Genomic DNA, 15,047 nt, shown 5'->3' on the forward strand with positions numbered 1-15,047 from the left:
GGAAGAGGGCATTTTCTTTTTATATAAAGAGTTCCTATATTTTGCTTTATATGTTAAGAAAATCCACTTCCCTCCTATGATTGCAACTGTAGTTTGAATCTCTGAACTCTAATAATGAGTGTCTTTCCGTTAATTGTTAAACTCAGAGAATAGCATGCACACATACAAAGGAACATAATTTGGTGAAGTTTAGGTAATAGTCAGGTATACCTGTGTCTGGAGTTAAGAATTTTAAGCTACAAATTTCCTAGAGCTTGTAACACATTTTGAATTCAGTCACTGTTCAAATATCAGGCCTAGCAGGTGAGACTTGGCCAAGAAGCCCACTGCATTGAGAGTATTCAAGATTTTGTGCTAGGAAATAATATATACATAAATTTGTAATATTTGTGTTACATCATGAGAGTCCAAGTTGCTGAAAAATTGCTTTTGTCACTGGAATTTTTCCTATGTAATATCAAATCGTCACTTTTGGCGTGGGTAATATGTGACTAATGATGGCTTCTCAATAATCCATTTCCTCTGGGAATCAACTCCTGACCCAAACCATGCTGCCAATGCTGGGAGTGGGTCTCTCCTACTGCAACCAGTTTGTTTTACGATATTAGTAGCCAGGCAATGATCTATAACCTCATTTATTTTTTTCTAGCCTGTGCTTTTTGAGATGTCTTAGTTTTTGCAGAAGTTTCGAGGAGACTTTAAGGATGAGAATGATAGGTAGGGGTTTGAGGGGGTGACTGTGTGTCCAAAGCTTCCAGCTCTCTCATCCTCACTTAGCCTAAAATCAGTCTCTCTCTCTCTCTCTCTGTGTGTGAGACAGAATATGTATATTCTGAACATATATATGTACATATATATATATATATGTTCAATGTAAGATTTCATTTGAATAGAAAGATATATTGCTATGAGACAATTGAATGTTATTACTCTCTAGAGACATAATAATTCTTTCTTTCCCACCTCATTAGGCTTCTAGTAGGGAAAAAATAAAATATAAACATAAAAAGCCTAAAGGAACTTTGCAACATTGTATGAATGTGAGTGAAGACTGGGGCCTTGCTTTTCTTGTACTGGTGTGCCATTCTATCATTTGTTTAGGTAATAATTTACACATTTTAAAAAACATTGTGCCAAGTATTTGTGGGGCTGGGACAACACAACAGATGATGACCCAATATATTAGTTAGCTAGGACCGCTGTCACAAAGCATCACACACCAAGTGGCTTAAGCAACAGTATTTTCCCCCACAGCTTTGGAGGCTGTAAGTCCAAGATCAATGGTTGGTTCCTTGTGAGGGCTGGTAGGGAGAATCTCTGCCATGCCTCTTTTGCAGTTTGCAGTGGTTTTCTGGCAATCTTTAGCATTCCTTGACTTGTAGATGCATCACTCTAATCTCCACCTTCATGTTTATATGACATTTTCCTTCTGTGCAGATCTGCAACCTCATTTCTCCCTTTCATAAGTATATCAGTCATATACTTATATGTGACTGGTATATGGGACTGGCGAATTAGGGGACAACCTCACTCCATATGACCTCATCTTAAATAATTACATCTTTAGTAACCTTTTTTCTTTTTCCCAAATAAGTTCACATTCTGAGGTACCTGGGGTTAGGACTTCAACATATCAGTTTTGGGGAGTACATGATTTAGCCATAATACTCACATATCATCTGCCTAACTTTAAGAGTTATACATAAAACTAACAAACTAACAAAGAAAATATGTTTTATTCTCCTCCAATAATAAATATACTTTTTTTTTTTAATTTTTTTTTTTTTTTTTTTTATTTTTTTTTTGAGACGGAGTCTCGCTCTGTCGCCCAGGCTGGAGTGCAGTGGCACGATCTTGGCTCACTGCAAGCTCCGCCTCCCGAGTTCACGCCATTCTCCTGCCTCAGCCTCCGGAGTAGCTGGGACCACAGGCGCCCGCCACCGCGCCCGGCTAATTTTTTTTGTATTTTTTTTAGTAGAGACGGGGTTTCACTGTGGTCTCGATCTCTTGACCTCGTGATCCACCCGCCTCGGCCTCCCAAAGTGCTGGGATTACAGGCGTGAGCCACTGCGCCCGGCCTAAATATACTTTTTTAAACACCTGGAGAGATGAGCTTTTTGGAATCCTTAGAGATCCCTGCTGAGTTATGATGCAGTGGAAAGAGCTGGTCCTTATCCTCAAACTCCTTCATGCCCTGCTATTTATTCCTGCCCCTGGCTCCATCCTGCCCTGTGGTCACCTCATGCACATGTCTGTGAACAATCAACTGGCACATTCCAGCGACATTCATATACCCTGCAAGGAGCCTTCCCTTGGTTATCCTTGGAGCCCAGGCATTGCTCCCATTGGTGGTGAGTCTGACTTCAGATGAATGGATCTAGATAAAAGGCCTTCAAAGTCTGTTCAGGTGGGAAGTTCAAGGGTCCTTAGGTACCTAGACTGTGGTCTAGGATGAGAGCTTTGGGTGTTTCTGAGTCACAACTAGAGAAGACAGGGTTCTTTATGGTGAGGACACCAGGGCAAGAACTTCTCTTGCCTGGATCTAAGTCTGTACTGTCAGTGAACTAAACTTCCTGATAGTCTTATGGCTAATTGCCTAGTGAATGGAGACAAAGCATAAATAATAAGCAAAATACATAAGTAAATTATATAAAATGTTCAAAGGTGATAAGAGCATAAGATAAAAGTGGTGTAGAGTAGGAAAGATCTGGTGTGTTTCCAGGGACAGGGCAGCTTGGAACATCTCACATAGGGTGTTCAAGGTAGGCCCGGCAGAGATGGAGACATCTGAGCAGGATTTGAGAGAGGTAAGGGAGCTAGGGAAATGGATACAGGGCACAAAGGCACATTTTGGGAAGAAGGAGTTGGCTGATCAAAGATCCCAGGGATGAAGCGTGCCTGGAGTGTCCAGGAGACAGAAAGGAGGCCAGTGTTGATTGAATGTTATAAGCATAGGAGGATATAATAAGAGTTAAAATCAGAGAGATGAGGATGGGAGGTCAGATCACATAGGGCCTTTTAGGTTATTTTAAAGGCTTGGGCTTTTACTCTGAGATTAGAAGCCCCTGCAGAGTTTTGAACAGAAGATGATCTAACCATTCCCATTGCTGTGTTGAGAATAGAATATAAGGAGCAGAGTAAGCATAGAAAGGAGGAGACTGTTTAGAAGGCAATTATATAATCCAGGCCAAGGATGAGAGCAGTAAGTTGGACCAGAGTATTTTCAGGTGGAGAGTGATAAGTGGTTGGTGATTGGATTTGGGAAATATTCTGAAGGTGGAGCCAACAGGACTTCCTGATGGACTGGAATAAATACACACACACACACACACACACACACACACACACACATATATTTATATTCCAGTTATGTAAATATTAGGTATTTCATGTATTTCAAATGAGCCCATATCAGCTCTCATATCAAGCACTCAAAATTTTCAATAAATAAATGTATAGACTTTTATGTGTTTATATGGTTATGTAAATGAGCATACAAAATAGCTTAATTTTTTTTCATACACAGGAATACATTTAATTAGCAAGGGTTTACATTTTTTCAGTAATTTGAATGGCAAAGATTTAAAAAAAATTCCTATGTAATTCTCTTAAAAAATGTGTGTGTATACACGACACACACACACACACTCACTATATATATATATATATATAGAGAGAGAGAGAGAGAGAGAGAGAGAGCGAGAGAGAGAAATTCGGGTTAGCTTCAAGTTTTTTGCTCTTAACAACTGAATGATGGATTTGACATCAACTAGGAGGGGAAGGGATGTGGATAAAACAGGTCTGGGGGAAAAGAACCCTAATATTTTCCCTGATCCTGATCCCTGTGTACTTTTGGAGATACTGAGTTTGGGATATTTATCAGCAATTCAAGGGGATATTGAGTTGGCAATTTGTTACTCATCTCTGGAATCTGGGAGGTATTCTGGGCTGGAGTTATAAAACTGGGAATCATCAGTATTCAGATGATATATAAAGCGTTGAGAGATGAGATCATTAAAGGAGTTAAGCTTGATGGGAAAGGGGAACAAGGGGTGAGCCCTGGGACACTCCAGCACTGGAGGTGGCGGAGAGGAGCATGCTCCCACACAGAAGACTAAGAAGGAGAGACAAAAAGGAAACGAAGCTAAACTAAACTATAACTAAAAGGAAGCACAAGAGGATGTAGGGTATTGGAAGCCAAATGAAGAAAATATATCCAGGAATATAGAGTTACTTATTGTATCCAATACTGTTGACAAGTAAATCAGAATAGTTCTGAAAAATAACCTTTGGATTTAGCTAATTGGAGGTCAATATTGATCTTGACTAAAGTAGTTTCATTGAAGTGGTGGGAGCAAATACCTGCTTGTAATGGCTCTAAGAGAAAATTAGAGGTGAGAAACCGGAGGCAGTAAAGACAACCATTTTGAAGAGTTTTGCTGCAAAGAGGAGCAGGGTAGTGGGTCAGCATTTGGCAGGGAAGTGGGGTAATGAGAAAGTTTTAATTTTTTGGTGGGAGACATAACATCATGGTTGCATGGTGTCCAGAATTATCCAGTAGACAGTAAAGAAACGATGATTTGAGTAGAAGAGGATTTCAGTAGCAATGTTTTGGAGTAGGTCAAAGGAGACGGGATCAAATGTACAAATTGGGAGACTGGTTTGGGATAGGAGCATGGGTAGTTCTTCTCTGGTGATAAGCAGAGAGGTGGAACATGGAATTTGCTTACCTGGATAGATGCAGTCGTGGAAATCTGTGGCGGTTTCTTTTGACTGATTCTAATTTTTAAGTGATGTAGGAAACAATGCCATCAGCCGAGAGTGAGGATTAGGGGAGGAGTTGCTGAGGTTTCAGCAGACAGAAGGGTGTATAATTGTCCAGCAGAAACGGAGAATAATGGACTAAGAACATACATACAGAATTAAGGGCTCACTTGACTTGCATGATCATATATTTCAAATGAGCCCATATCAACTCATATCACACAGTCAAATAATTTTCAATGAATACATGTACATGCTCATATGATATATAGGAGGATGGGAAAAAGCTTAGATTTTTTTTCATTCATACACAGGGAAACATTGAATAAGCAGGGATTTAAATTTTTTCAGTAATTTGAATGGCAAGATTTAAAAAATTTTTTGATTGTTTTAAAGAATGTGGCATAGTGCATTAAATTTTACCCACTGTGCAGGTGGATATCTGTGGGATTGTTTGCCCTGGTAATGGTGACTATGAAAGTAGGTTCAGAAGTAGGAAAATAATGTGCACAGATAAGAGATTTGATCAGAAGGGAGAGTTTCAGAGTTGGAGATCTTGGAGTCCAGGCATAACCAAGTTTAAATCATGTCTCTGGGTGGGAGAAATCCAGTGACAATGAATTGATTGGTGGTGAAGAGGGTGAAAAACTACAAAGAAGTTTCTTCCAACAATCGAATTTAAGAATTTCAGGATTTATGTTTTGGTTTTCTGATAGAAAATAATATAGCATTCTGCTGAAATATACCAATTCCCTCAATAAGTAAGATTATGAGTAGGTATAAGTATATATAATTTAAATTTTAAAAATTGATTACAGATATACCTAGATCTTGAATTAATTGATGAGGTTTATTTGACTGTCTTTCTTATAAAATACATTAAAAATACTGCTTTTAACTGTAGGCACACAAAACAAATGTAAACCTATGTTTAATTTAAAATATATTAAAATGATTTAATAAAGGTCCTTTATTATTTTACACATGAAATTTCATGCAGTCAGTACTCCACTGAAGGAGAAAAGATTATGAAAAAACAGTGAAAGCACGAGTAGAAAATAAACAACACAAAAGACTAATTCTGATTGTTTTCTGTGTCCTTAATACCCTGTGCTGTCTTTGACAACAAAGATGCCTTACTTATGTGATTCAGAGGCCCAGAAGTGAAAAAAATACAAGTAGTTAATGAATAATGCATATGTTCATTGCAGTGGTCAAATTATACTGTTTCCTAATGGATACCATTTTTCTTCATCGAGTGGGACACTACAGAGTCGGATGTTAATTGCTCCCACAAATACAGTTTTACTCTTCACAATAAGCATTAAGACATGTCCTTGGAGCTCGGTGACTTCATCATATACTACCTAAAAAGGGAGAAAATAATGAAAATATAAATCAGAAATGCTTAAATACATCTCTTTTTTGAAAATTGCTTTTAATAAAAAAATTAGCTGCTAATATCTTGTACCCTGGAATAGATAGGTTCATGTCAGACTCTTTGATTTCTAACTTTTATTCTGAAAAGCTAAAGGTCCTGCTAACATAATAGAGTTTAATGACAGGCTATTTTTGTAAGAATCCTAGAATTTACTGATTCCACTAAGAATTGCCCACTCTATATTTAGAAAGATGGTAAATTACTCTCTAGGAAGAAATTTAAATATACTTCACTTTTTATACCCCATAAATATGTACAGCTATTATGTATTCATAAAAATAAAAAGAGAACATCATTCTTCTGTGTTGAAGGTTAATGAGGAAAAGCAGACCATTTTTTTTTTTTCAATTTTAGATTCAGGGGGATAGATGTGCAGGTTTGTAGCAGGGGTATATTGCATGATGCTGTGGTTTGGGCTTCTAATGATCATGTTGCCTAAGTAGTGAACAGAGCACCCAATAGGTAGTTTTCCTACCCTTGGTCTCCTTCTTCCTTCTTCCCTCTTTTGGAATCCCCAGTCTTTATGGTTCCCATCTTTGTGACCATGATACAGACCGATTTCTGTGATTTCCCTGTGCTACTTAAATGCAGCACAATGATATTTTCTTGTACGTATGCAGAAGTAATACTGTGGTTACTTTTATTTATTCAAAATTACTTATTTTTAATTATGAAGATACATGTTCATTAAATAAAATCTGCATGAAACAAAAAAAAATACCAACAAGGAAGAAAATAATTGGAATTTTCACCATTGGGAGACAATTACAGTCAACATTTTGATGTTCTTTTGGTTTTCTATGTATAATCACTTATTCAGAATCTGACTTGTAATTATGCTGTATATACAGTTTCATGTCTTGTTCTTTTTTTGTGACTTTTTTTTCAAAAGGAATCTGTTCATCTGTCCTTTTATAATGTTCAGGAAGTAAGTTACAGGTCCATCGGCAACCTGCAGTGGTAAAGCAATGTAAAGGCATGGTACTGCTAAGAAATTAGTTATTTATCATGAAAGGAGGAGAGAACTGAGTGGAAATCTGGCATGGTTACCAGGGAAATGTCTTAGGACACGTTTAGAGAAGGAATTTCATATGCTGCTACAAACTTGCCTGCTTTTTACAGCCAAGTCACAAGATAGAAACTTTCTCAGTATATGCCAAGAAGAAGCAGAGGAGACAACTTGAGAGGGCAGCCCTCTGAGTTCACTGGGTGGCCTCCCCTGTGAGCATGGATTTAGTTTCCAGTACTTTGTGCGGCATAGGCTTACCTTTCATTACGTTATCAATGAAATTCAGTTCCAGATCAATCTGCTAGTGGCTCTGAACAATGATTCACTTACCAAGTAAATAAGTTCAATCAAAGGGCATGAGATACAATATGATATGCAAATGCGGTCTACCCTGATCCATGTGAGTGCTCTTGGCTACCTCTTCTTCCAGAATTTTACTCTCATTCCATGCAGAAAATTATGGTTTAGTTTTCCAGTGTTGCTCATTCACAATGATATTTTCTTGTACATATGCAGGAGTAATACTGTGGTTACTCTTATTTATTCAAAATTACTAGTTTTTTAATTATGAAAATACATGTTCATTAAATAAAATCTGCATGAAACAATTTCCTTTCATCTATTGAGTTTTCCTGGGATAATAAAGGATTTTAAGAGTTGCCTTAAAGAATCGCAGAACCTACCACTGTAGGTTCCACCTACACTGAATTACCACCACTGTAATTCATGTTTTTTAACAACTGGATGCCCAATGCTGCCTGGAAATCTTTCTAGGACTTCAGAGTAAACTCCTTTTCCTTTTCTCTTAGTGGGTATTTTGAGCTGTCTGAACTATTCTTCATTTTTCTTCCTGCATCATGTTCAGCTGATGAACTCCTCTCTTATTTTACAGAGAAAACAGAAAGGAACCCTCAAAGTGTGACTGTATATGATGCAGAAAAATTGGGAAGTCTGGCTAAGGACACTGTGAATTGCCTGAATAAGTCATAAATTGTAAGTTTTTAAAAAACATAACAATAATTTATATTTTCATGAATCTGTTGTCAACTGTGGGTTTTCTCATTTGTATAATGATGATAATAATCCTTACCTTTTAGCATGTTAGGGAGGAAGAAATGACATAATGAATATAAGCCTTGCTACAAAGCCTGGAACATAGTAGACACCAGTAAATGATAGCTGAAAAAGATCCGTCAAATACACAAAAAGGAACAGTTGTTTCTTAGTATTTTGCATCAATTGACTGGAGAAAACCCTTCCAGAGAGAATTGAGTCTTCCGGGTATTTAGCAAGCTAAAAGCTTCAAGAAACGACTTTAGGAGTTAATTGCTTTTCTGGTTCAAATACAAACATCTGAACTTCCAAAGTTTTTATTACTTAATATATTTTTTCCCTCTGCTTCATTAAGAAAAGTTATTTTCTTAAAAGTGACTGAAGTTTTATAAACCTGTAATCATTGCACATTATAGATGATAAATATCTATTCTAATTGCTTTGGCGCATCCATAATGTTGTTAAGTAGCAAGTACTCTTTTTAACTGAGCAAAGAATAATTAGTGGCTAATGTTAGCGAAGTACAGAGATGATTATATTCTTTGAGACCTTTTCGTCAAAGGATTTAATATATATTCTGCATACTCAGAACAAAAAAAAAATGGTTCTGGTACATACTCAGAACCAAAAATAAATAGCTCTTTTAATTTCTTTTTCTAATAATTTTTACCTATAGGCATGAGCTAAGTCTTTACTACCTTCTGACAAATAACTAAATGTGTTGGTTTGGAATTATTACATCTAATAGAAAACACTTAAGGTAATTAATATCTATTAACATATACTGAACATTCCAAGAATTTACTGAACATTAGTTGACACAAGGGTCTAGTAAATAATTCTAAAGTGTATTTTCATGATTGAAATGAGAGAATAATAAGATAGGAACTGAAGTGTCTCTAGTGCTTGTGGGAAGTGGTAGAGGAGGCAGGATAATGAAAGAAAGAGTTCAAAAGTGAGAACAGCAGTACTGCGTGGGTGGAGACAGGAAGGAATAACACAGCATAGTGTAGTGCGTTAACCATGAGCTTTGGAATCAGGCAGTTCTGGGCTTGACATCTAGTTGTGTGACCTCTGGGTCACATTGTCTTCACTTACAAATACAATTTTCATTGTGTTGAAATTGCAATAAGATTATAACACAGATAACAATAACTATAGGTTACTGAGTGTGCCATATACTTGGCATTGTGCTAAGTAATCACTGTATATTCTGCAGGAGATTTTAAGGCATGTAAAATGCATAGAACGTTCCTGTTCTGTTCGTTCTAATTTTCCCTTTATACCTTACAACAGAATAATATATAAGAAAAGGTTACAGTATACAAAATATATTGATTATAAGCATGTAATTCTGTCATAGGGTAGAAATTCTGTATTTCTAATGAATCGTGTGAAAAATGATGGTTTTTAACAAGATGGCAAAAGTAGTGGTGTGGAAAGAGGCTTTGGAGCCCGGAATCCCAGCTCTGCTTCTTCAAGCTGTATGGCAGTTCCCTGAGCACTCACACCCCCAGCCCCAGCCCCATCTTGAGACCAGCCATGCCTATCACTGGGATTTGTACATGACAGGGGTTTTCAGGGAGACTGCTTATGAAGCCTATTGGGGCTCACTCTGCGAAGTGTCAAATAGACAAGCTTGGCCCTGCATCAAAGCCTTAGTATGTGAAGGGTGGAGACTCTGTCACTTGTCTATGTCCCCGACCCAGCCTCTCTCATCTCTGGATATTAAGGAGAAAGAAGGATAGGAATAAAAATAAAAAGAACTATTTTCACAAAAGGCTTTGTAAGACATTGGTATGCAATGTAATATCTTCTTTGTACTCCTGTAAGAGATTTATATAAAGAGGTGAGTGAGGTCATTCTCTCCCACTTCAAGAACAGTACACAGCTTTTACAGTTTGAGAAATCCCAGCTGTGGTGAGTGGTTGATGCAGCAGTACTCAGTGAGGTGGCGGAAGCGGAGGAAAAGTTTAAAACAAGGTAGATGCCCTGTGATAACTCACTGGGCTCTCTAGTAAGCACTGGGCTTATTGGTAAAGACATCTGGTAAGGTGTTCTTGAGGTTGCACGCAAGCGATTGAGGAGTTTGACACAAAGATGGGATCCTACATCGCAACTGAGGGCAAGAGAAAGTAAAATCAGAGTTAACATCTAGTGTGCTTCTTTGCATTTCTTATAAATATTCTTGTTGTGTTGATAAAGACACAGAATGAAAAAAATTAAATTAACCATTGTTGCCTTTTTTTCCTTTTGGCTCTTGGAATTCAATCAGCTTCTTTGCCAGAATTGTTTATATGATTAGAAACCTCTTACTGTCCTAATGACTACCAGTAAAATCGTCACTTATACACACACTACTTCACATTTTTGCTTGATTGGACTGTGTTCTCATTGGAATTGGCTATGCGTGGACCGTGGTTTTTGAAGCAATTTAAAATGTGTCCAAAGTAGAAAGTGTCTATTCATGCGACAAGTATAGATCAATTGAGAAAGATTTGTAGTGATTTTTAATCAGTGGGCTATGGATGTGTGAGGACCTAGGTATTGCAAGCCCTCAGAAAAGTTATGTGCACAGCACGAATTATAAAATAATCTTCCATGAATATATATTTACTACTGTTTTCTTATAACACATAAAGCTTGAAATAAATAAAACACAAGTTTATTTAAATTATTCTGAATTGTTAGTGGTTTCTTGTTATTATATGTTTTCTTATACTGAAAATGCTCACACCTAGCACAGGGTCTGAGAAGTTTCTTGATAGTAGGCATGGAGACTTGTACTCAAAAAGTATGAAAAGAAACAGTGATATGTTGTTGGGAAGTGTACACTTCTCACTGTTGACATCATGACAAATAATAGTGTCAAAATATTTTTCCTTACTAGTTTAGAGAATCTCTCTCTATATATATGCAGTATTTACATGCATTTACATTTTACACACACACACACACACACACACACACAAAGTGTCACTTATAAAACTGCCCCGAATATTTATTACACATCTTTTTAGAGGTAACTAAGTGTTAAAAGTATTAAAAAGGATAAGACATTTACCCTGCCCTGGAGAAGTTTATGATATACTAGAAGAAAAACCGTGTAGGACTAAAGAAAGGATTATAAGTGTGGTGTGAATCCACGAGGTGACAGTGTTTGCAGAGTTCACATCTGAGGTCAGTCTCAAAGCAGGCAGAGAAGGGCAGAGAGAGGTGAATGGTGGCATGAGTTCTGTCACAAAATCCTAAAGTCCATTCAGGGAATGACAAGCTGTCTGATGTGATCTGAAAATATGGCTAAGTATGGGACCACAAAAAGATTATAAGAACACAAATATTCCCAACTGATTTTTGACAAAGGTGCAAAAGAAATTCAGTGGAGGAAGAACTGCCTTTTCAACAAATAGTGCTGGAATAATTGGTATCCACGGTGGGGAAATAAAGAGCCTTGACTTAAACATCACATTTTGTTAAAAATTTAACTCAAAATGGATAATGTACTTAAATGTAAAATGTAAAGCTATACAACTTTTAGAGAAAAATATAAGAGAAAATCTTTGAGACTCAGTGCTACGCAAAGAGTTTCTTAGTTTTGACACCAAAGGTACCATCTATAAAAGAAAGAATGAATGGAGGAAAGCCTGGCCTAAAAGTGCCTATGAGACATTCAGATGGAGCTCCCCAGTAATCAGGTAGAAGTGTGAGAGAGTCTGGGCGTGATGGCTCATGCCTGTAATCCCAGCATTTTGTGAGGCTGAGGCGGGAGGATCACCTGAGGTCAGGAGTTCGAGACCAGCCTGACCAACATGGCAAAACCCCATCTCTGCTAAAAATACAAAAATTAGCTGGATGTGGTGGTGGGAGCTTGTAATCCTAGCTACTTGGGTGGCTGAAACAGGAGAATTGCTTGAACCTGGGAGGTGGAGGTTGTGGTGAGCTGAGATTGTGCCACTGCGCTCTGGCCTGCTTGACACAGAGTGAGGGGCTCCATCTCAAAAAAAAAAAAAAAAAAAAAAGCTTGAGAGAGAAGCCAGGATTTTAGGAGTAAATTCAGATGCAACCTACCTATAGGTTTTAAATAAAACTTTGTGGATCCATAAGATAATTGTGAGAGTATGTACAGGAAGAGGAGATGAGGGTGGATCATGCGACTTCAGCAAACAATAATACTTTAAGAGAAAGAATAACAATGAAGGAAAATGAGAGAGTAGGTAGAGAAAATGGAAGAGAATTAAGAAAAGGTACAACTCAAAAAGCAAAAGGGAGGTTTTAGGAATGGGGGGTGTGGTCAATAGTGCTGCTGTATAACCGATCCAGGCACGAGAGCCTGAAGGCTCTTTGGATTTCGCAGTTAGGAGTCTATTGATGCCCCTTGAATAAAGTACTATCAATAGAGGTCAGAATCCACACTGCAAAGCATTCAAGGGTGAAAGGGAGAGATGAAGGGAAAGCAGGTCTTTTGGGTTAGTTTTGGAAAAGTTTGGAGGTGATAGGGAGGGAAAGAAAATTTGCTTAGCAAGCCTGAGTTGGGGAGTCTTTTGTTTTTGTTTTTTAATATCTCTGACTGGAGGATCCTGTGGATGAGACAGCCATAAGGAAAGGAACACAAATAAGCAGCTGAGCAAGGTGCAGAGGAGATGGGAAAGGATGGAATCAAGAGAATAAATGTAGGGACTTGCCTTAGAAAGAAGTTAGGGAATTGAATGTTCAGATTGCACATTACAAATAAATTAGCTATTTATAATACACATTAACTTCCATTTGTATTTTGTATTTTTTTTTTAGTTTTTCAAAAGGGATTTTATGAGATTTACTGTTATACCCAAGGTAGTATATGATAAAATTATTAGGTAATGAAAATCAGGTAAAGGAGAATAAGGTTAGAGAAAATAAGATGAAGTCAGGAATAATGTTAGTATGCAAAACAAGTCTTGGGCCCTTGCTGGAGGTTAGCCATAACTTGCAAATTGGTTTATAAGAGCTTTGGAAGCAGTATCTGTATTTTCCAGTGCCCATAGCATCTAGAAGAGTGATCAGCATACTGCGACTACTTTGGAAAATATCTTTCCTTTATGAAATAATGCTGCCAATTACTGCAAATTTTCCATATTTGGTTGTTAAGCTGAAAAATGGTAAGAGAAATACAAAATGACTGGACAAAAGATGACTCATACTTACAATTTCATTGTAAGTGGGGTCTGTACATTTTGGAACAGATTTTGTTTTCCTCCTACGAACTTCACTGGGATATGGTAAAAGATAAAATTCAACATGTGCACTGGGCGCAGAGCCATCTGGGAGATGCTGCAAAGGAAAATGGTTATAAATATTAATGCATGTTGCTATCAAAGAAAACAAATACAGAGCTACTAAATACCCAGACCAAAGGCAGGATCAGGATTTATTACAGTCAGTTTGTTGATCTGAAAATAAGAGAAAATCAAAAGAAATTCATCAATGCTAAAAGATAATTCCAAACTACAGTTTAAAAGAGTAAAGCTGGCCATCTTACATTAAGTGTTGTGTCAGAGAACTATATTTAAAGTCCATTACATATAATTTAGTTTTTTGCTGTAAAATCTAAATTTGCATTTTGACAGATATGGTCAAGAGATAAATATTAGCCACAAGCAGAGACAAAAATGTAAGTGCCTCAGGATTCTGTACACCACTGTTGAAAATTAAAAAATTCAAGTTCAATATATAAAATGAGATGTAGCATTTAATAATATGTATATGTATATTATATATCATATTTTAAAATAAAATATTAAAATATTAACTAGAGCTATAACTTTAATATACGTACAAGATTTAAAAATAGTTATAATAATTTTATCATCTAAATTACTCTAAATTATGTCGGACCATCCCTTCGTTCTATGGTGCTCCAAAAGTTGCCTAAGGAGTTGCTGAATAGCATGGCTAAATGGGTGGATCTCTGAACCTCCACTCCCCAGTTCTTCCTTAAACTTTCTCCTCCTCAGCTCCCCATCCTGGCTTCAGAACTTGTTTCCACCTTTTCCATCTTGCCTTCAAATCTGTTATGGATATGTTAATTTCTAAATAGATCATTTGAAGAATGACTCCCCTGTTTCAAAAATTTGGAAACCATCATACTTGAAAGAAATGGATTTTACCTTTGTGATCTTGGCCAACTGTGGAGTAAATGGTAGTAAAACTCTGAATGTCTAGTTTTATAAAATGAGAACTATTTGTATAATTTATATTTAAAGCAGATGATTTAAAAGTAAAACTTGAGGAATTAAGTGCTTGTTTTGTTTACTAATTCTATGAAATCAGTAATTTTCAAGAAATACATTTTAATGCTCTGAAATACAGTGATATTCCCATGTGAAAAGCCAGTGCACCCCCATACCCAGCTCCATTAGCTTTAATTTCACGTCTTTCTTCAGAACTCAAAAAAGCATATAGTAAAGCAAGAAAATATGATATATATTATTATAGGACTAAATTTTATTCAGTTCTAAATTACATATTAAAAATTATATCATTAGACAGTTTTGGTTTTTATTACAATTATTAACAAACAAGATAAAATATATCTGGACACCCTCATTTGTCAATATGTTAAGAATGAGGACCGGTACTTTAGTGGAGCTCAAGGTACACCTCTGCCATTTGATATCCTCCCCCAGGAGGGGGAGCACTGAAATCTATCAACGGTATAATGAAATCTTCAGTGACACAGAAAGAAGTTGCTATTAATATTTGGGAGTAGATTTTTTTTTTTTTTTTTTTTGGTGAGAAGAATGA

At 36.8% G+C, this 15,047-nt stretch overlaps 1 protein-coding gene across 3 annotated transcripts in view; it reads right to left on the bottom strand.

Moving 5' to 3' along the window:
* Window positions 1-5,593: 5,593 nt before the first annotated feature.
* PIK3C2G (phosphatidylinositol-4-phosphate 3-kinase catalytic subunit type 2 gamma) overlaps window positions 5,594-15,047 on the bottom strand; it is a 403,925-nt gene continuing 394,471 nt past the window's right edge. For 2 of the 3 annotated variants that reach the window (XM_012502330.2, XM_003265569.4), the window contains 2 exons: window positions 13,449-13,574; window positions 5,594-6,131 (listed from right to left, as the gene is read on the bottom strand). In XM_012502330.2, the coding sequence (XP_012357784.2) occupies window positions 5,979-6,131; window positions 13,449-13,574 (279 nt within the window). In that variant the 3' untranslated portion in view covers window positions 5,594-5,978. The remainder of the gene's footprint in view (window positions 6,132-13,448; window positions 13,575-15,047) is intronic. The other variant, XM_004092097.3, reaches the window with a different exon arrangement.

Source organism: Nomascus leucogenys, chromosome 23 (genome assembly GCF_006542625.1).
Source record: "Nomascus leucogenys isolate Asia chromosome 23, Asia_NLE_v1, whole genome shotgun sequence".
NCBI classification, from domain to species: Eukaryota; Metazoa; Chordata; class Mammalia; order Primates; family Hylobatidae; genus Nomascus; species Nomascus leucogenys.